General features: G+C 38.3%; 2 protein-coding genes across 2 annotated transcripts in view; one reads left to right on the top strand and one right to left on the bottom strand.

The window, feature by feature from the left end:
* tmtops2b (teleost multiple tissue opsin 2b) overlaps positions 1–18,081 on the top strand; it is an 89,859-nt gene extending 71,778 nt beyond the window's left edge. The window contains exons 3-4 of the mRNA XM_079821029.1: positions 4,051–4,284; positions 15,885–18,081. Coding sequence (XP_079677155.1) covers positions 4,051–4,284; positions 15,885–16,175 — 525 coding nt within the window. The 3' untranslated portion in view covers positions 16,176–18,081. The remainder of the gene's footprint in view (positions 1–4,050; positions 4,285–15,884) is intronic.
* The window catches only part of st6gal2a (ST6 beta-galactosamide alpha-2,6-sialyltranferase 2a), a 99,875-nt gene continuing 83,522 nt past the window's right edge, over positions 6,408–22,760 (bottom strand). The window contains exon 6 of the mRNA XM_079821024.1: positions 6,408–8,946. Coding sequence (XP_079677150.1) covers positions 8,699–8,946 — 248 coding nt within the window. The 3' untranslated portion in view covers positions 6,408–8,698. The remainder of the gene's footprint in view (positions 8,947–22,760) is intronic.

The following is a 22,760-nucleotide window of genomic DNA, read 5'->3' as shown; positions in this document are numbered from 1 at the left end:
AAAGGCCTTTTAAGAGGTCAAATAATTTCATATAGTGCAGGCATGAAAAAAAAGAAAGAATGGTTACGTCAGTCTGGAACAATCCATATCAGCAGTGGAGATTGAACAAGCTGTTAAACAAATGAAAAGTGTAAAATCACCTGGCCCCAATGGATTTATATTTGAATTTTACAAAACGTTTTTACACAAACTATCCCCAAATTTGAAAGAAATTTTCACTGAAATATTTGAGTAAAACGTATTAGCACCAACTATGTTGCAGGCTATTATCACGGTTGAACACAAATAAAGGTAAAGATACGTCTGCTGAAATTTTTACAAAAAAGTAGAAAAGGTCTTGGCAGTGAGGCTGAATCCTGTTATGCAGTCTATTATACATCAAGACTAGACTGGCTTCATATGGCAACAAGTCATTTGTGAAGGCTATTTAATTTGCCTGCAAGAGGTGTTGTTGTCGTAAGATGCGCATAAACCCTTTGTTCACATTCAAATTAAGTGTTTATTTACAGCCCTGAATAATTTTTTTTTGTTTCAGATCTATTATTTTGCACTTGGATTAGTATAAAACAAACAAAAAATCTCCTCCCGTCCCTCGACTGGGAATGAGGCCCATGCCCAGTTCTGGGGCGAGCAGGTCAGCTGTCTCTCCTCCTTCCTTGGGTAGCTCATCTCAGGGCCACTTCAAAGCCTTGCGAGGGTTCTTTGCAACAGGCAGGCGGTGCCACTTTCCTGCGAAATCACCCCTGCTGGGGTTGAGCTGCCGGCTTGCAGGATGGCCATCGTATGCAATGCGGAGGCGATCAGACCAGCTCCATTGTAAGCCCCCCTCCGTCAGAGACGAGGTAAAGTTACATGCCCTGGATGGAAGCCTTTGAAGATTCCTCTAGGTTGAAGCGTTTTGCAGGCAGATGTGCAAAATAGGTGCCTTCCACGGCTTCTGCTCTCCTCATGCTCTTCTGAGAAGAAAGGAACTAGGGAGGGATGTGGCGGTGCGTCGCGCTCCGAACCCTAGAACCAATCGTCCAACCGTGAATGCTCAGGACAGGGTGGAGGAGCCCACTCCAGCCCAATGCTCATGGCTGCCCGGGCAAGCACGTTAGCCAACTTGGTGTCAGTCTTAGACTGGGCCACCACACCCGAGGGAGGGAGCCCAGGCAAGTCATCTGCCTCAGAAGGCATGAACCTACCCTCCGATGCTACGGTTGATAACTCAATTTCTCATTTGGGGCTCACAAAGAAGATAAGCTCTTCCATTGTAACCCCCCAGATCGTCCACAGTACTCACACCCCGCAGCCTGGGTGTAGAAGGATTAGGACAGGAAGAGGCTAAGGTGAAATGTACGAGAGTCACGACCGCAACATACTCACAATGAGAACATGAACCATCCACAAACGCTGTCTTGGAGTGAGTACGACCCAGGCCTTCAAGACCGCGATCGTGGCTTTCTGAAGGAGAGAGAAACTGGCCAAACCCAGAAGGGCATGGATAGAAAGACACCATTAAAAAGACGTGATCTGCCATGCAGCTCTTTTAGAGGGAAATTGACGCTTGTAGTCTGCCACTGAAACATACTGGGGAACTCCCTGCACTTACTGTATCTGTGCATTGTATGAAGAGAGACAGCTGCAATGTGCTACAGGATCCGGGCAACACTGAAGAGATGAGCGGATTCGTAGATTTGCTTCCACAAGAGATGCATCTACAGGCTCAGAATAACAAAGCTAAATGAGTGGAACACAGCAGCCTCCTTTTATACCCGTATGTTCGAGGGAATGGCTGGCATGCAAATTCCACTCGCCAATTCTCATTGGACTTTTCTGAAATGTCACACAACGTCGAAGTGACTAACAGATAGGGAACTGAAAATAAATCACAGAAGGGATATTAGTAATACTTTAATCATTCTGTTTGCCTGTTATACTGTCATACACCCCCCCCCCCCCAATGTTGTTTTATCCATTCATCTCCCTGCTTATTATAAAATGTAAATTAAAATTACTGTTTGAATTGAAGGTTGTGGTTTATACAGCACTTTTCAGGCTGGCTTCAGGGTGCACTTTGAACATTGGTAAGGACCATACCTCATTTCATGAAGCGTCCTCGTGAAGGACAGTGTTAAAGAAAAATAAGTACTTACTTTCACTGCCACCCACAGTGTCATAATGAAATCCGTACTTCATAAATGTAAGGTTATTGTTTCTCAGTTATTGTACGTTGGCCATCATAATGATACTACTGCCTGGCCATACAAATACAAATAGAATAACAATGTTATTTACCTCTTCCCCATGCTGTGCAATCTAAAAAAAAAGTACACATTCACAATTTATCATTCAGTAGTAAAGCATGTGTATTTTGCAATACAACTCACAAACCTCTCTTTAAATTCACCATGAAATGACATTCATAATGCCTTTCACTTATAACAGAACATTCAACAAGTGTAAAACTAATTGCTTAGGTCTTTAAAATAACTGAAATAACACTGCCAAAGTGATATGGAACTTTGATACTGACAACAGACCGGGAACTTCATAGCTGTGCATTTACTGGGAAATAATAAGAGTGCTGCAGTCGTGACGTCAATACCAGAACATTAATTCACCAGTGGTTCCCTTAAGATTTCCTATAGGTTTTTATAATGGGGGTTTTCAAATTATGAGTAAAATAAGGTCTGTGGTAAATATGCACTATATTGCCAAAAGTATTGGGACACCCCTCCAAATCATTGAATTCAGGTTGTCCAATCACTTCCATGGTCACAGGTGTATCAAGCACCTAGGAATGCAGACTGCTTCTACAAACATTAATGAAAGAATGGGGTTGTTTTTCAGGGGTAGGGCTTGGCCCTTTAAATCAAGTGAAAGGAACTAATTTCTTGGAAATGCTTCAGCATACCAAGACATTTTGGACAATTGCATGCTCCCAACATTGTGGGAAAATGTCGGGGATGGCCCCTTCCTGTTCCAACATGACTGCTCTCCAGTGCACAAAGCAAGGTCCATAAAGACATGGATGAGCAAGTTTGGTGTGGAGGAACTTGACTGGCCTGCACAGAGTCCTGACCTCAACCCGATAGATAACCTTTGGGGTGAATTAGAGCGGAGACTGTAAGCCAGGCCTTCTCGTCCAACACCAGTGACTGATCTCACAAATGCGCTTCTAGAAGAATGGTCAAACATTCCAATAAACACACTCCTAAACCTTGTGGAAAGCCTTCCCAGAAGAGTTAAAGCTGTTATAGCTGCAAAGGGTTGGCCAACTCCATATTAAACCCTACAGATTAAGAATGGGATGTCATTAAAGTTCATGTGCATGTAAAGGCAGGCGGCCCAAAACTTTTTGCAGTATAGTGTAACTTGACAATAGTTGGATGTTTTGATGTACAATGTAAATTAAACTCACCCCAAAAATAATATTTTTATAGTTATGTTTAGTATTAGGTATTTCTTATAAGTAACTAGATAAGAACATGTGTGTTTAGTTTACATCATACTCATACTTTGAAAAACCCATTATGAAAACCCATAAGAAAATCTTGAGGGAACCTCTTTTCCATTAGTCTTCCAGGTTCATGTCATCCCTGCGTCACTCTAGACCAGGAAGTTACCATGACCCTGGTTCCCTCAACAAAAAAAACAAAAGAGGGTATGCACAAAATTAACACATACCTTATTTTAGGAAAAAAAAAAAAAAAAAAAAAAACACTATTGGAGGATGGATCTGGAAGTGCTAAAATGGTAACATGGTTCCAGGTTATGGCCTACTAATACATCATCCCTGCGGCATTCTATTGCACACCTTAGAATGTTCGTCAACCAATCAGAATAAAACATTCAACAGCCCTGTGGTACAAGACATTTTTATATAAATTAAGAAATGTTTTCGTTTTATCTGGAATAATGCACACAGATGAATTGACAAAGGGCCATTAAGAAAATGTTAAAATTTAGAAACGGCATTTTTAAAATTGCCAATTCTTTTTTTTTTTTTTTTTTACAAACGCGTCACCTCGCACATAAGTGTCCCTGTGTCTGTCTCTTTCTCAGGTAGGGAAGATACGCAAGACAGCAGCGCGGAAACGGGAATACCATGTTTTGTTCATGGTCATCACCACCGTGGTGTGTTATCTGTTGTGCTGGATGCCGTATGGTGTCGTGGCCATGATGGCTACATTTGGCCGGCCAGGTATCATCTCACCCGTGGCCAGCGTGGTTCCCTCTCTCCTCGCCAAGAGCAGCACAGTCATCAACCCGCTAATATACATCCTGATGAACAAACAGGTAAGAGCACAAACTAAATCATATCCAATTCATACAAAGTAATTAGGCCTTGAATGTATAAAACGCTGTAATTATGAGAAAGCTGCTTGTTTTCACACTTTTTTTAAAATCAAAGTTGGTGTGAAACGGAAGTTCTGATTTTTCTTCTCTATTGTGATGTATGTCTTCTCGAACAAGAAACAAAAAAAATGTAGGGCGGGATTTGACTTTGTCCATTGTGAATTGAGGGTTTGGTTGTGGTTTGCTATTGATGTGATGTCATGTGAGTGACAGGTTGATCCCGCCCCCATGCCAGTAAACACATCATTAGAGAAGAGCTGTTGCTGCAAGTGGGAGGGGAAGTTAATTTGATTAAAGATTATGAGGGCAAATGAAAAAAGAAAAGATGAACACTGATAAATCATAGAGCATAAATACTGCAATATTCCATAAAAAAATAAGTATAGACCATTTTGATACTCAGAAACTAAGTATTCATATATTAAATGAATTAACCATGATACATTTTGCGATTACTTGAGTTTCAAATCTGGATAGATAGGGACAAGAAACAGACAAGTAGCACACACCATATGTTACTGGGTCAAGTAAAGGTCAAGCTTTTATTATAGAAACAAATGGTCAAAAATACACAAACAAGTAGTGGTTTAAAAATTCAAATGACAAATGTGTATTAACATATGGAGAAATTAACATTATAAAACATCCTATGGCTTTTGAAAGTGAACTGGCCTGTAACAGACAATTGCAGATATTTACAGTCTAAATATCAATACTTTCACAGATATAACATACAGTAGTAGCAGGAAAGAAAAAGAAAAAAGGCTGTGTGGTGCTGAATTACAAAAATAAAGAAAATTGAAAGTACGGTACAAAAAGGACATTTATGAAAAGGAAAGGTAGAGAAGAACGGAAAACGTCAATTAAATTAAGGAAAGTTGGCACAGATACACAGCACCACAGATACATTACCATTCAAACATTCTCACACACACAAACTCAGGAAATCGCACTGTGCACATATATGACACAACATTGAGGTTCACCAGTGAACAACAAAAAATATATATATCACCTGCATTTCCTGTTTTCTGTAATAAAAGGTCAAAAAGATCAAAAGCTAAAACCTAGAGACCCAGCTCATATTTCCCATTACAGGCTAAATCCTAATGTTAAGGTATTACTATGAATACTAACAAGCCCCGTTTTCTATCACATGCTCTGTGCACAGTATTGTACACCCCAACCCACCCTCCCACCCTCTTCCCCAAAAGTAGTCATATCACCCCATGACATAAAAAAAAAAACAATTTACAGAAAACACTTCAAATAATACTTTTTAAACGGTCATATCTCCAGTCACATTGTCTCTTCTCTGCGAGAGACAGAGTTTATGCCGCTAAAACACCTTGTTAAAGGCTTAGGAAAACATTCACAGAGGAAGGACATACGACTCTGCCTCTGATCACAGGGTGCTAAAAGACTAAAGAGAAAGTAGAAGGCAGAGTTTTAGTCCCTCTATAAGGTCACGTGACCATTTGGCCATCACGTAGAATAAAAAAAAAATCATCTAGGAGAGCCTTGGCCTAATGGTTAACGTATACCATTCTCCAAAAGTTTGGGGTCAGTGACTTTTTATTTGTATATAAATAAAAAATAAAATTTAAAAAAAGTGTTTTTCTATGCGAAACATGCTAGAGGGACGGTCTGACCCATAGGGCCCTATTTTAACGAAGTTAGGGCGTGTCCGAATACACTTTTACTAGTTTAACGATGAGAAAAATGGGCGCGCCCGGCGCATGGTCTAAAAGGGTTGTCCCTATTCTCTTAATGAGTAATGGCTGTGTTTTGGGCATAACGTGCAATCATCTCCCATTCCCTTTAAAAGCCAGTTGCGTTTGGGCCATGGCGGATTCGCTATTTACATGGCGGAATTTGCAAGCGGAAAACGGAATGATTCCCTAGCGAGGAAACGTATCTGCTCGCCAATGATGCCTGCTTGCTTGTCATTACTGCAAATAGGCAGGCTAATTCTGATACAATGACTATCCATTATGACATGTAGCCATTTTTATATTCATGTACACAATGATAGTCCTTTACATTTTAATCCTTTAATTTTTCATATTTAAAAATGTTTGTGTGCTGCTGCGCATCCCTGTGTGTGTAATAAGCAGAGTGTACACGCGTTGTGCACCCACCTATAGGCACATATTACTAACACGCTCTTTAAATAACACAAAAAATACTGCGCTATTTGACTTTAGACCAGGTTTCAGTTGGTCAATGACGCAGTCGTTTTTCAGTTGCCTTAAAATAGCAACGCGCCAACAATGCGCCTGAACACACCTCATTTTCAGACCAGCACACCCATGGCCGCACAAATGGGTGCAAATGCATTTGTTATTTAAACAATGTGGTGCAGGACATGAAAATGACATCTGCGTCAGGCTGAAACTAGCAAATAACTCTTGCGTCTTTCCCCCCATTTCCACCGCAAAACGTGTTCTGTGTGAACCAGCCCTTTCAATTTCAAAAGAAATTATCAAAGAATCAGGGAAAAACGATATCTTGTTTCTACGAAAATTTGTACAACTGATTTCAACATCGATGACAATAGGAACGGCTGCTAAAAACTCAGCTTTGTCATGACAGGAATAAATAACATTTTTTTTAAATAAAGAAAACAGTTATTTTAAATACTTCACAATATTACAGCTCTTACTGTATTTTTGATCTTATAAATTCCACCTTGGTGAGTTTAAGAGACTTCTTTAAAAATCTGACTGACCCCAAACTTTGAAACGATAGTGTACATGCTCTCCTCCCAGTCATTTCCTGTCCTCTCCACTACCCTGTCAATAAAAAGTGGAGAAAAGGCCAAAAAAAACAAAAAAACAATTTAATTACAGACTGGAGGTGAGTGTGACACATGCCCAACAACCACGGCCGGCTCCAACAATAAGTCATATAGAGAAGATGATACACTGCAGGTTCAGAAGCTCTAAACCCATCATGGAATTTTACATCCAAACCTATTTTAGTATTCAACAGTAAAAAAAAGTCACTCTTCAGTTTCTCTACATCTACAATCCCCCCAACATGGGGAAACAGGACAGAGTAAAGGTCAAATATTTGCTTTACAACCTCAGCCTACCATAGGACTAGAAGGAAGATGAAGTATTTCACCCTGGTGAGAGTCTCGTGAGCTCCTGAGTGAAATCACCAATTACTAGTTTACGTCTACAATATACAACACGATTAAAACAGAAGTTAGCTCTCCTCACCAGATCTACAGAAAAATCAGCTTGCGAAAGTGTTCTGTTTTAATTAAAATGGCACACATTGAAACAATGCACACGAGTAAATAACAAACCTTCAAGTTTTACCATCTGTAGAAAAGTCGCACCACAAAGTGAAATGCTTCAAATGAACAACTGTACATTTAAGAGAAGACAACGCAAAAGATGCTCTGGCAAGTCATTCGCTTTTAAAGAAAACTCCAGCGGGAGTCTCTTGATTTTAGAGGCTACAAGACATTAAAAACCTTGTTTTAGATTTAACAACTTGTATCACCACCGCACTTGTTATATTGTCAGCAGCCTTAAAGTCCCAGATAAGATTTACAGGGCTACGATGAGTCCATAGTACAAGCAATCAAATCCTGATTCAACATCAATTACTCGATTTTCTGTAAACCGCCTGTCTTGACAAAGTATAAAACGACTAGAAGAGAATTCAAATGAACCAGGGTCACATTCAAAAACTCCTTTAGTCAATTTGTACAATAACAGGTACATGTAAGTACTCTAAAAACTATTGATTCATTTACCACAGTTAAGAGACGTTCGGGAAGAGCAAAACATTCTTGTGAATGTGGCACAATGTATATTACAGCAGAAAAACAACACCTAATTTACAAAAAAAGAGAGGAAAAAAACAATCACGTTATGGCGAGAAGCTTTAAATCTGTCAGTACGTTAGAAAAAAAATCTATGGACAGATCGATAAAGCTCATTTTTAGTTAAAACAAATTTGTGCTAAAACACTGAGTGAATGTTTGCTTTTGACAGTGTAGCTTTCAGTGTCTATGACTGCTAATGCTTCCAACCCTGTGAAAAACAGAGTTTCGATTAAAATCATTACATAGAAAAAACATTTTTTGATGGCTTTCAACACCAAGATCCAAAAAAGGAAAAAAAGAAGCTTTTCTTGCGATGTCTATTGCTGTTCTGACCATCTTTATTTACGCGTAGGCTCAGGAAATGCTTTGAGTTGAACTACAGCAGAAGGTTTTGCAGAACACCATCCATAGTCTACATAACACGGCCCATTCTGAGCCGGCTTGGCGTGGTTCTGCGTTAAGTCTGTAGATCTCTTCTGTTTTACAAAGTCTGTTATTGCATCTTTCTGTTCAGGGCTCGCAGTGGACTTTCTTGAAACCGGGGAGCGTCACCTTGCCTTTGCGTTTCAGGTCTTCCTCTGAGCCGACGTTCATGCGCTGGATGAGCATCTTCTCGTAGAGTAGGGGGTGATATGCACCCAAGGTGCAGGCGGCGTCAAAGTAGCGTTCGTGGTAGTGGCAAAGATCCGTCTGCCGTAGTGAAGGAATGTACTCGTACACGTGGACCTCTTCACATAAGGACATCATCAGTAGGACGCCTGAAAAGAACACACAACTAGATATTAACAAAGCAGACCACACACAACCACATAGGATTACATAAGATTAGGCTTGATGGGAAGAGAAAAACAGTGGGAATGAAAGTGAATGAACCTCATTGGTTCTTACGGAAGGTCAAAAGTTCTGCTTGAAGCCGCGTTTCCATCGCAGGAACTTAACCCAGGAACTAGGAACTTTGGGGTGGTACTCTGTGTGTTTCGACCGCAGGAATCAGGGTCTAAATGAAGTTCCAGGTAAATATTTCCCCCTCCAAACGGCCCTGCTCGCGAGGTAGTACTTTTTCAAAGTTTCGGAGCTTTCGGGGGTGGGACTTGGGCGCTGAACATGCTGATTGGTTGAGCTCACGCAGCATTTTATTTCAACCGGCATTTTTAAAAGTCTTGCGAGGTTCGTTCTGCGTTCAGTAAATATCAGTCTTGCTCTTTCTGTCCGTTGTCTCAGCAATCGTACGGTCAATGTCCGTAGTAGCTGATAATACGTTGTCTTCTTTTAAATCTAGCTTTACGAGCTTTCAGAATACGCTTTAGTATCAGTGGTCGTCTCTTTTCCGCCATTTTGTTAATTACATATTTTGTAAACCAATACATAACTAGCAAAAGCAGCGCTGCTTGCATCTCCTCCATACTTGTCGTTGTTGCAGACAGTATCGCACAAAAATTATAATTGTCCGTTGCTGACAGGGAGGAGCACCGCGTGCAGTCCTACATCACTGGACTAATTCGCCTAATCTTCACGGTACTTTAGACCGCAGTGGAAGCGCAGACAGTAGCAGGCCTGGGGGGAAAAAAGTTCCTGTAAAAAAAGTTCCTGGTACAAATTGTTTAGGGTAATTTCAGTGGAAACGGGGCTTAACATGAGAATGAACCTCATTGGTTCTCAGACGTCAAGAGAACATGCTTGAGCTTCCATTTACCACAACTGATGTGTTGATGAATGATTATAAGTGAATAAAACCCTAAATTCAATCTGTTCATCATATAAAGCGATTGAGTCTCTTCAGAAAATTTACTAAACTGCTCAATTCATATGAATTAGTTTTACGATCTCCTTATGACCTTTTTGAAACGTCAAAGTGGTAGGTGCGTAGCTGCCAATTGAGGGACATTAATCACTCAAAAAAATCTTAATTTGTGTTCTGAGTATAAACAAAAGTCTTATGGGTTTGGAACGCCATGAGGGTGAGCAATTCATGACTACCCCTTTAAAAAGGATTTTTTGTGAAATAATGGGAACTAAAAAATAAAATAAAAAAAGCACACATTTGTAGGGTTTATTATATACAAGTTTTTTTTATTTACAAGTATTTTACATACTTACTTAATGTATTAATAAAATGTGAATTGTAAACAGATGCAAATTATCTGTGATATTTTTCTCTCTCTGCAAATGTACATTTTGACCTGATGCAACATTTTTAATTTTACCATAGTTTCTGGTAAATATGAATATATATATTATATACAAGAGGAAACGGTCATGCAATGTCAAAGTCAACATCTGGTCCAATTCAACAGCGAAAGACTCTTAGCCACTAGGGAAAACCCATAGCGGTCAATCACTAGCTCACAAACTCGAACTGTGACAGTCAGTGAATGATAAAAGTAGAGACCAAGCAGACAAAATGTTCATTTGAGAAGTAGAATTTGTCACAAATGTTCCATTCCAGTGTTTCCCCTACAATTGTTTTTTTTGGGGGGGGGGGGGGGGGGGCGCCCCGCCCTCCCAAAACGCCCCCCCGCCCCCCCTGAATGAATGACAAAAATTACGGTTGACAATAAGAATTGCCCGATGGTTCAGTGCCAGCGTGAAAGACACTCGGGCCAGAGCTGCATCTTCACGGAAACTGATAATTTGCGCATGTTTAAGCCTTGCCAATTTAAATATTCAAGCGCTCATAGAAGAGAAAGTGTCTCTCAGTTTGATACTCGCGAGGCGCAGCAACAACACACACACGCACGGCCACGCGTCTCACAGCGCGCGAATATTCACACAAAATTATATAAAAATGACTCTCTTGTTGAGTATCATCGTAAACATAGTCGGTTAGGTCTTTTAAATGAATGTAAACATGAAATTTGCCAGTCACCGTCAGCATTTATGGTCATTTTCACAAGTTTCATGGCCCACTAAACATGCAATATATCAAAAGAAAGAACAGACCCACTGTTTTATTCCAGCTTCATACATTATTTTTTTTAATCAACACTTGAATGTTGCAAGTTTCATGAAAAAGCATTATTTTGAGCATAAAGATGAGAATCAGGTTTTTGTAAAAGACTAACGTTACGGCCGAACGATGAACAAAACACAGATGTTGTAGATCGAGTCCATCAACACCCCAAAGCTTCACAGTCCTATAACTCACCCTGGGTTGACATTTCATTCAATAACATTAGGCAGTTGTGATTTATATGCTGTTTAATGTTGATGATCGCGTTATTTTACATATGCATCTGCTTATGGTAGCGCACGTTCCTGCTTCTTCGGCTGTTTTGATCAGGAGATTCTGTTCTCGTGCAGGAAATGCGCTACAGCGCCCCCTACCGTATAACAGTGAAAGACGGAAAATATCGTCATTGGCTATATAAATATAGAGATAACAAAAGACAAAAAAAAAAAAAATTTCACTCACTGAATAACTTTTAATCTATATTTATATGCAGTGACAATTTTATGCAGTGATATTTTACATTTGATTACTATTTTTCAGAGATGGGACCAAGTCACACATGTGCAAGTCTCAAGTAAGTCTCAAGTCTGAACCTTCAAGTCTCAAGCAAGTCCCAAGTATTTTTTTCTTGGGCAAGTCAAGTCAAGTCACAGGCTATGTCAAGTCAAGTCAAGTCCTGTAGTAGGTCAAGTCAAGTCAGCTTATTATTGTAATTTTACCTGCAGAATCTGATCTTAAAGGGGGGGGGGGGGGGGGGCACTCAGTTTCAGTCAGTCTCATGTCAATCTTGAGTACCTATAGAGTAGCATTGCATCCTGCATATCTCCGAAAAGTCTGGGGGCGTATCGTGTGGGCGGAGCTAAAGAATGTCGAGCGCGCGCCGCTGTTACTGTGTTGAGTGCGTCTGAAAGCTGCGTCATCCCTAAAAGCGGGAAAAAACTTTATTCAACATAAAAAATGGCTTTTAATCAGATACAGCAATACATCTATGATCCGGAATCAGACCCAGAGGCTGAAGTTGAACAGGAGCAGCAGCAAAAAAGACTAGAGCAGGACATCTCTATGTGGTATAAGTTACACTAACTATATAATATGCTTAGCGGCTTGTGTTATTTACACATTTATACTTTAATTATATCGTGTGTGTGTGTGTGTGTGTGTGTGTGTGTGTGTGTGTGTGTGTTACGCGTGGTTTGTGTAGACATGATTTGTAGTAAGCGGACTGGTTTTGCGCGTCAGGCTAGTGTTTACATAGAAAGACATGGAATAGTAGCGCATTTGAATGAAGAAGCGCGCTTATTTAGTTCAACATATTTCCCCATTCTTTGTGTATTGTTGTTTGGAGTGCTTTTACAATACACAAACATACACATATGGTGGCCAGCTAAACAAATGTACACACTATACATCGCATGCTCCATTGATCAATACGTGGTCATGTTTGGGCTACTTGATGGGCATAGGCAAAAACAGACATTTGAAGCAGTCTTACTCACTGCCTGCGGTTCCAACGTTGGGACCTTTATCGTTGGGACCGCTCCATCCTTCAGTATTAGGCGATTTGAAAATCCGGAAAAGCAAATTCCATCCACTTTTGCCTTAACGCGGGGTTATTTGGCTACGAGCCAGCGCTTTGATGGGCGTAGCCTATTGCTTTCACGCGCTCTCTCTCTCTCTCTCTCTCTCTCTCTCGCGCGCGCGCTCTTCCGGTAGAATTGTCCGTACGGCCCATACAAGGAAATTCCGCCCTGTTGACGTCAAGCGGACCCATGATCGAAAAAAACTTTCCGAAACTTATGACTAACAGGAATAACTAATTTTGGCAAAGAAATACTCCCATCAAACGTCCACCTTAGCTTTTGAAACTGTGTCCATGTTTAGCATGGGGATCAAAGTCTTTAACAGTGCAAAAAGATCAGTATGCATGAAACAGCATTTCACCCCCCCTTTAATAAAGTGAAAATACAAGATATAAGTAACTGTCAGTAAATTACAATAATTTGGATTTGCATTGTAAATACTCATGTTCAGTAAAATACACCATGGAATCAAACTAAATTGTAACTTCATAAAAATATTAATTTTTCACTTCTGCCAACAGTGTTTTAAATTTAAATGTAAAATGTTTTAAATTTTCAACATTAAGTCCATAAAACAAATAACAGCAAGGGTCTCCAACCTTTTTTCATTTGAGAGCTACTTTTTAAAAATGAAAGTCACAGAGAGCTACTCATGTTATATAAAACTCTTAAATAATGCATCATAATTCTCATATTAACAACTATCCGAACTGTTTTACACCTGAAAGAGTGTAGTAGTAGTTCCAGTAGTCGGTACCAATACCATTAAAATTTGACGGTACTCTGTACCAATTTTGGTACCACAGCAAATTATTTTAAACATTTTATTCAATGTAAATCAATGTTTATTATTTATGATGATAATCATAAGTAAATAATACATAAACATGTAAAGGCTGTATGCTGTTTAAAAGTAAACATTGTTTATAAATGAAAGATCAAGTGAAAAATAAGCAACCATTAATAATTATATAATTAGTATTATTTATTTCATAATTATTATTATTAGTAGAGATGTATTATTATTACATAGAGATGTAGCTAAATTTACTGTAGGCTACAATCTGTAGTCAATTTCTTCACGTTAAACCGAACTTTTATTTTGATGGGTTGCCGTGAATTGAATACCTTTGAGTGTCTGTGTTCATGATATGACAGTGGGTGCGCGTCTCAATCAGCTCCCTAGTTCAGTCCCATTGACTTGTGTCCTGATCAGTGCCCTGACTACTGAACCAGGAGCTGAATGAGACGCACACAGTTTTCTCAAATGAAACGGTAAATTCTCATGAAGTGACGGTTTATGCGTTCGTGTCTGCAGAGACTACACACAGCAGAGACTACAAGAGCGAGTGCGCGCGCGGCGCCCGTCATCCACACAGACGCAGAACATGCAGGAGCATTTTGCAGTTTAATATTTACAGACACTAGTAACGTGGCTAGTGGCTACTTTAGCTATTATTACATTAGCTAACTACCAACTAACCAGATAACATTAACAAATTGACAAGCACTTACTGGGCAGAATGGCTCTTCAAATGACGGACAAAATTGGAGGTTGTCGTCTGGCTGTCTGTGATTTTTATGTTGCATGTCTTGCAACGCTGTTCGTCTTTTGCCATCTTGCGAATAATTGTTGAAGCCGAAAGCGATGACCCTCGGTACCCCTCCGGCTGTCATGTTGATGTGATATCTGATCTAAGTGGGCGTGGTGTGCGTACGAGAGGGCATGACTGATGATAGTGTCGTGATCCAGTCATGAAAACGCTATTCTCAGCCTGCGCTCCAGCTGGGTCAACTTTATTTAAATTTTTTTTTATATATTTTATATTCAAACTGAAAACATGATGTGATTAACACTCAAGTCATTCAAGTCATCGTGTCTCAAGTCAAGTCAAGTCCCGAGTCTTTAACTTCCAAGTCCGAGTCAAGTCTCAAGTATTTAATTTTTTGTCAAGTCAAGTCACAAGTCATAAAAATAGAGACTCGAGTCGACTCGAGTCCAAGTCACAAGTCCCCATGTCTGCTATTTTTGTACCTGACAATCTAGTTTAGACCTACATGAAAATAACTCTTTATTTAATTTGTATATGTTTGTTCTGCTGTATTTATTTTTGCTTTTGCTCGTAATTTGATTATTTGTTCTTATTTTATTACTGACTGTCTTTAACAATATACCATTTTTTTTTGAGGATTTAGAAAATCCTAGAGTTAGGATATTAGTTTTTAGAGTCATAACCTTATTAACTTTACATGGCTCAAAAACAACACTAGGCCTATTTTATTTTATTTATCAGTTTTTTTTGTGGTGGGGCCAGTGAAAATTCTGGCAGGGCAAGTAAAAATTTTAACCCCTGAAAAAAATCCTTAGCACTGAGCCCTGAAATATATCTGCCACCCCCCCCCCCCCCCCCCAAAAAAAATAAAACACGGATTTGCGAGTAGTAACTTTAGTGGTAAAAATGTCGAAGAGGAATGGAGAAGGTGACGAACCTAAACCTTTTTTCTTAAAAGCAACAAAATCCGGAGACAGAACTTAAGCGAAGCCAACCTCTTTTGTGTTGTAAATAGTTGTGTGATGTATAAATAAATGTTTATATTTGTTTACCAAATTAATTAATTTATTGTCTATGGCAACACCACGTATCCGTAAAAGTCAACATGAAATAGTGTTCACAACCCATTTACTTGCATCATTTCCTGCAAAATTACTTTTGAACAAAATTAGATTTTTCCCCATTATTATAATGTATATACGAAATGAAATCTGATTTCGTGTTGACTTTAAGGCCATCTATTCACACCAATATCAACAAGACAAAATGACTAATCACAGCAGAAAATTAAGTCACACTAAGACTATTCATACCAAGAATAGGAATCTACATGATCCTATGGTGCAAGATTTCGTCCGTGTTTAAGTTGGTCTCGCATATTTGACTAACAGAAAAAGGAATTTCTGTGTGAATGGTGCTCCATGCAAGACCTTTTTTTGCTAGTGTGAGTGCACCTTAATTTAACATACACTGCAAAAAAAACTGTTTTCTTTTAAAACCTTTTCAGGCCAAACATTTTTCAGTATAAATCCATACTCCGTTTGAAAAGCCTTTACATTTTTGTGAATGTTGACAGTATGTGTCAGCTCTCAAGTGTCTCTTTTTGTCCAAAGTTCTACAGGTGTTTCCGCATCTTATTCTGCTGTCAGAGGAGTTTGATGCAGAACGGTCACTCGTCCATGCCCTCCAAGACCACAGTCATCCAGCTCAACCGTAGAGTCCACAGTAATACTATTGCCTGCACCGCTCAGATCTCCACCGGCATCCACAACCGCAGCACTCCTACCACAGACAGAACCAACCCCCCAGAGGAATTGGCTGCCTCAGATACGGCTGTTCCAGAGGCGGACAAAATGCATAAATGCAAGAGTTACAACGTTTTTGGCCAGGGAATGACAATGTGAGCTTGATTTTCATAAAATGTTATTATAAAGATACATGCAAGTGTCTGACCATATATAAAGCCACAATACCAACGGTTTCATTTTTTTTTCTTTTTTCTAAATATGACGTTTCTGCCAACAGCAACGACATTTTTACAACATAAATTTGTTGTTTTATCACCAACAACATGATATAGCTACCTATATTACCTTATTGTGTTCCTACCTGACTTAAGCTCAAGTTTCACCTTAATTGTGAGCCCAATTAATATTATATTCAGTTTTAATATGCCATTTGAAGAAATTAATTGCAAGCATTTTTCATTGTACAAAAAATGTCCTAACAGCAAATGATTGTATGCCGTTTTGGAAGAGAAAGACAGTATATTACTGTGTATATCTGCTAATATTTCATTTTGTCACCTTTAACACAAACAAGCAAATATACACTACCATTCATAGGGTGTTTTTTTTTTTTTTATTAAAGAAATGTACTTTAACAATACTTTTAATTAGCTGATCATTTGAACCGGTATATATATACACATGTGTGATCATTTCATAATATTGCTGTTTTCACTGTTTTGATCAAATAAAATGGAGCCTTGGTAGGCACAAAAAACTAAACAAAAAATCCTTCCCAAGCTCAAACTTTTGAAATGTATGACCAATTTATGATTTCAAATGTACTTTAATATTATTTATACTTTAGTTATTTAAACAGTTCTGCAGCTTTTCAAAATGTAAACAGGTTTTTGTTATTATTCTTTTTAATCTGAACAATATATTGTAGCCTTTGTATAGTATTTGAAACTGCATTTTGCCTGCATTTTTTCCATTTAATTTGCACATTAGACAAGATGTGGAATTTCTACAGATTGAATCAATTATTTAAGTATTTGCAGCCCTGCTTTTTCCATATGTATGTTTTCACCCAAGTTTAATTTCTACTAGTCAAGACAAGAGTACTGTATGTATTATAAGGATTATTTGTTATTGTTATTTTTGAAAATGTCATTTTGAAGCAGTGAAGAACTAGTTTTGACTACACTGATATTGCACAAGGCATTGAGCAGCATTTACTTTGTGTTGAATGTCTGTCATACAAACTCTAAAGAAAAAATGTAGCCATATTGCATACTACTGAAATAATTTACAAAATGTCATGAATTGTATATTAATTATATTTAAGGCTAACAATAAGCTTTTTTCTTGGCTCAAACACTTTTTTTAATAACCGTTATTTGTTACCAATACCAAAGGCAGCGTTCTTATCTGTTCCATCATGTTGTTCCATGTCTCCCAGTTGTGTTTCATATGAGGAGTTATATTGCTGTCTTGAGCCCAGGTCACTGAACTATTTTAGAATAAAACTAGAGAAAACGACAGTGTTTCAGGAACAACGCAATATGTAAAGAACTATTTTCACTTGGGGGAAACGTCATCCCAAAAGATCAAACACCTTATGGATAATACACAGATATGAAATATTCACTTGGAATCCAGAACATTGAATTCTCAGAGGTATTTTCAAGAAAAGAAAAGGACTCTCGATCTTTTGAAATGGTGTTGAATAGGGTCTCGAAGGACTCAATGACACCATTTACACTCATGAACATCTCTATTACACTGAAAGAATTGTGTATAAAGTGCCAAACACACCAGGGACAATGTAAGCATTTCTGCATTTAAATATCTGTCTATTTGTAAGAAGGTACCCACATCAGTAATTGTCACGACATTACAAAATGGATATTTGCCTGTCAAATTGTTGTGCCATTTTGTTCAAGTATAAATGCCGATCAATCTATGAATTCCACCGATTGATTGCAGAAGTCTATGAGTTACGAGAATCATGTGTGCAAAATTGTCAGTGATTTTTATAAAGTCAGGGAGACAAACAGCCATTAAATGATTGTGAATTGTGTTTGAATTCTAAATCTTTTCTAAACCCTTTCAAACTCAGTAATTATAATGCGTTTCCCACTGTACAAAACTATGCACCATTTCATACTAGGCTTGCCACAATATACATTTTCAGACCAATACATTATCCACATTCAAACAGGTTTTAGTGGTATCTGCTTGTTAAGTCATAATGACGTATTGAATAGTGTTTCTGGCTCTAAGCTTCTCATCAGTTTCAAGAGTGAATACCATCTCAACCGTCATTTAAGAGGACTATTCATTTATAGCACACCTTTAACCCTCTCTGAGCTTTCATCATTCACTACCCTCCCCCCAATTAATTTTTTTAAAGTAAGACATTAACTTTCTTAGTATTCTTCAATCTATTCATTATCAACAATATAATAAGAAACCTATTATACGCTCCGAAGCTTCATAGAGTAGTGTTTTGAAATCGGTTATCACTATACAAGTCGTTATTTCGTTTTTTTGGCGCACCAAAAATATTATCGTTGCTTTATAATATTAATATTGAACCACTGTACTCACATGGACTGATTTAAATATGTTTTTAGTACATTAATGGATCTTGAGAGTGTAAATTGCTTTGCTCCCTATGGAGGCCTCACGGAGCCTTCGGATTTCAACAAAAATATCTTAATTTCTGTTTTGAAGATGAACGGATGTCTTACAGGTTTGGAACGGCATGAGGGTGAGTAATAAATTACATTATTTTCATTCGGAACACAAATTAGGATATTTTTGATTAAATCCGACAGCTCTCTAACCCCTCCATAGACAGCGATTTAACTAACACTTTCAAGGCCCAGAAAGGTAGTAAAGACATCGTTAAATAAAGGCAGCGGCTATTTGCACCAAGTGAAAATAGCATATTTTCTTACTAATAATTGCTATTTACACAGTGTAAATAGCAAATAGATTCTATTTACACCACCAAGTGTAAATAGCAAATAGATTCTATTTACACTAAGTGAAACTTTTTTTAGCGATAGATGATATTTACACTAAGTACAAATAGCTGTAGATGCTATTTACAAAGTGAAATGGCATTCTAAGTTGATATATTCTATTTACACCATATACAAGTAGCAGTTCTTTGCAATATGTGTAAATAGTAATTACATGTAATTTATACTTTATTTTGACAGATACATACTATTTGCACTTCAATATTGTTGTACATTAACAGGGTGCAATTATAACAGTGTAAATTATTATATTTATAAACTATTAAATGGACGCCACCTTAAATGGGACCATAAAAGCCCTCCCTACACCTACCCCTAACCCTACCCAATAACTGCTTTCATTATTATTATTAAACATTTCGTTAGGCACTTTATTTGCACATTTAGAACATTTTCTTAATTTTTATTGAAAGTAAATGCATTTCTGGTGTGATTTGTGATGAGAAAAGAGATAAGAACAAGCTCTGCAAAAGGTGGATTTGAACCCAGGTCAATCACGTCAAAATTAAGATCCAATAGCCATACGCTTTACTGATTGCGCCACTGAAGATGTTGAAATTCAAGCGCTTTTTTAAAATGTTGTTTGGCCCAGCCAGGCATTGTTAGGCAGAGCTAATGCGCTATTTGCACTTGGTGTGAATAGACACTCCGTTAAAAAAAAAATCCATATGACTACAATGGTTCAGCAAAGAGAATACTTTGTGCGCAAAAAACTAACAAAAATAACGACTTAATTTCTTCACGTTTGTGCCAGTCTCCTACGTTATTGACATAGTAAATACAGTACAGCGCTTCAGAGTTACGTCAGAGCTACCCAAAACGCCGGCTTACCATTGGCCGATGCGGTTCACGTGAGCACCATGACACAGCGTTCACATCATCCAAACGAACCAAACTCTGACGTCAATCGAACCCGGGTGCGGACCAAAAGAGCTAGTGTGAAAGCACCCTAAAAACCTCATACTTCAGTTTCCAAGCTCATGGCATCCCAGACAAACATTTTCACGAGTCAGAAAAGATGACCCCCCCCTCCCCCACACACAATCAAGTACAAAATGCAAAAGCGTAGCCACGACAGACACCATTCCACACCATTTGGCCACCACGGCATGCCACACCACACTTCCATAGACATCACCATAGAAACAGGCTCCACATCTGTGAGGAGAGTCTGTATGTGTCAACAATATGGCCAAATATCGAACACATGTTCAACAAGATCTGTAGCTACGGGTGATTACTCCCGTGCCTGCAGCAATGTCATGCTGCATTTTATCAGACAAGCTCAGGTTTTAAGGGGAGAGGAGTTTATTCTAAATTGACGAAAACATAGGAACAACTGAAACCACATGTAAGCAAAAACCACTTGCTCTGTATGGCCTTATAAATGTGTTACGAAGTTATATTTCACCCTAACACGACTATAATTAAATTGAAGTATGTTGCATTAATTGTATTATTTAATCCATATATACAATTATATAATCAAATTATTAAATAATAGAACTTAATTTCATCTTAAATTCATTCCAACATAGAGTTAAAGAGTTTCTTACTCTTTAACATACATTAGTAAGGCTGTAAGGAAAGTGAGGAAAGCCCTTATATGGAGATGGCTTGGGCGTGTTTTATGCAAATGACTAACCTTGTGCATCACTCACAAGGTTTAGAATAATTTAGAATACTCCCAATTCACTAACATCAGAACGATGTTAAGAACAAATTCTTGTGCGTACGAACGTGTTGTGATTAGGTGGAGATGTTTCGTGAGAAGTTCTCCTGTGCGTACAAATATGAAATACACGCAATTATTAGTGAATGAGACCCAATGATTGTAGATGACACAGAGACTTCCAGAGACATAAGGCATTGAGACTAAACAGATGTGCTCCAATCATTGTGTCATCATTTAAAGCTGGCATGAAATGGAAATTCAAGATATCCATTTTCTAAATGCATGTTATAGATATTCATCTGTGCATACATTTCTTTTCTGAAGTCACAATGCAATCAAAATGGACAATTATTGCTTTTAATAGAATATTGCAGTAGTTATAATAAATGATTGCTCCATTTGATAGAACAATTATTTAAAAAAATAGCTTCTCCTCCCTCTTGTATCTCTTCTCTGATGATGCGTTTACTGGCGTGAGAGCGGGACAACCTGTCACTCAAATGACATCATAGCAATAGCAAACCACAACCATCCAATCAATTCCCAATAGACAAAATCAAGTCCCATTCCAAAAAAATTTCTTGTTCAAGAAGCCTCTTCACTCGGATAGACCTCACATTAGGGAAGATTTAAAAAACAAAACAAAACAAAAAAACCTTCACTGGATCTTCCAGTGAAATTACAGACCACTCTGGTGACTTATCCCGGACATTTCCAATCATTTAGTCCACATAAACATGTCCCTTTCCAACAGTCGACTGCAAGCAAAAATTCAGAACTGCCTCCATCCAATCAACAACCAATGGATAGAATCTAGTCACCTCACTACACCCCCCCCCCCATACATTTACTCCATTAACCTCGAATGTACGTCACAAGAAGAAACAGAAGAAAAGATCTGTTGCTATACATGTTCTATGACTAATACCTATATGAGTGCATTTTATTAGAGCTCATGTGGCAAGACATTCACAACCAGGGATGTGTTTTCTGTATTAATGGATTAATTATTTCCGACAGCACTAAAAGAGAAAGCGGCTGTGAGCAGGGCACCCTTATTTCAGCCAGGGTTCAGAATTAACACCCGCTAAAGTAGAATATTTCAAAGTGAACGCACCACTGTTTCTACACGCAAAGGAGTGTTTTCAGCATCTCTGTTTCGCAGTAAAAGTTGCTCCACAAAAACGCATCTCTTCAAGCGCTGTGCTGTAGCAGAGCAGCTGGAAAACGGTTTATTTATTTATTTATTTTTATTTATTATTATGCGAATGTCATAAGGAGGTGTGGTAATTGAGTTGAAGCCGCATATGAAAAGGGAGGCTCTTGAGTATCTGGCACGCTGTTCCTGAGGCAGATTTGATGTGATGACGTGAGGAAGTTGAATGAATGGCGGATCCTGTCTGTTGCCTTCGTTTGCGCTCCAGTTCTGATACTAGGCGTGTTGGCACAACGGCGGATTGAGAGAGAGTTCCTGTCAAAAACGCTTCCTCATTCTCGTTTTAAATCACTCAACGTTGCACCCGTGATATGCACCAAACTGGTCAGTGATTTTCCCGTTTGCCATCCACACTCTTTCACACCTGTGCTCTCCATTCTCACACCCTTTAGATATCGCATACGCACACACATTCTCACGCACACAAATTTATGTTATTCATACACGCGCACACACATTAACATTCGCATCCATTCTCACGTTTGAAAAACTTTTTTCTTTTTATATACACCAGTTTTGAAGTTATGTGTATCGATATGACGTTTTGATTTATTGATTTTATTGTTTTGTTTTCTTGTTAAATTAAGGTGCTGTTTGTTCTGGGTCTAAGGAAAGACGTCCACAGTTTCCGCTGATGACACTGGAGCTTTCTATTCCTATGGGAATAGCCCTATAGTTGTGTAACCTTGTGAAATGTGAAAAACAAACTTTTTCAACTTGAAATTGAGCGGGTTTTTTTTATTTAAAGTAGTTTTTTGTTGTTTCTTTTATCTATGCAAACTTGTTCTGTTTTTCATTTCATTTTGTTTCATTCATTA

This window comes from Gobio gobio, assembly GCF_949357685.1.
Source record: "Gobio gobio genome assembly, chromosome: 7".
Classification (NCBI taxonomy): domain Eukaryota; kingdom Metazoa; phylum Chordata; class Actinopteri; order Cypriniformes; family Gobionidae; genus Gobio; species Gobio gobio.
Note: the sequence above shows the minus strand (reverse complement) of the source record. Positions and strands in the feature narration are given on the sequence as shown.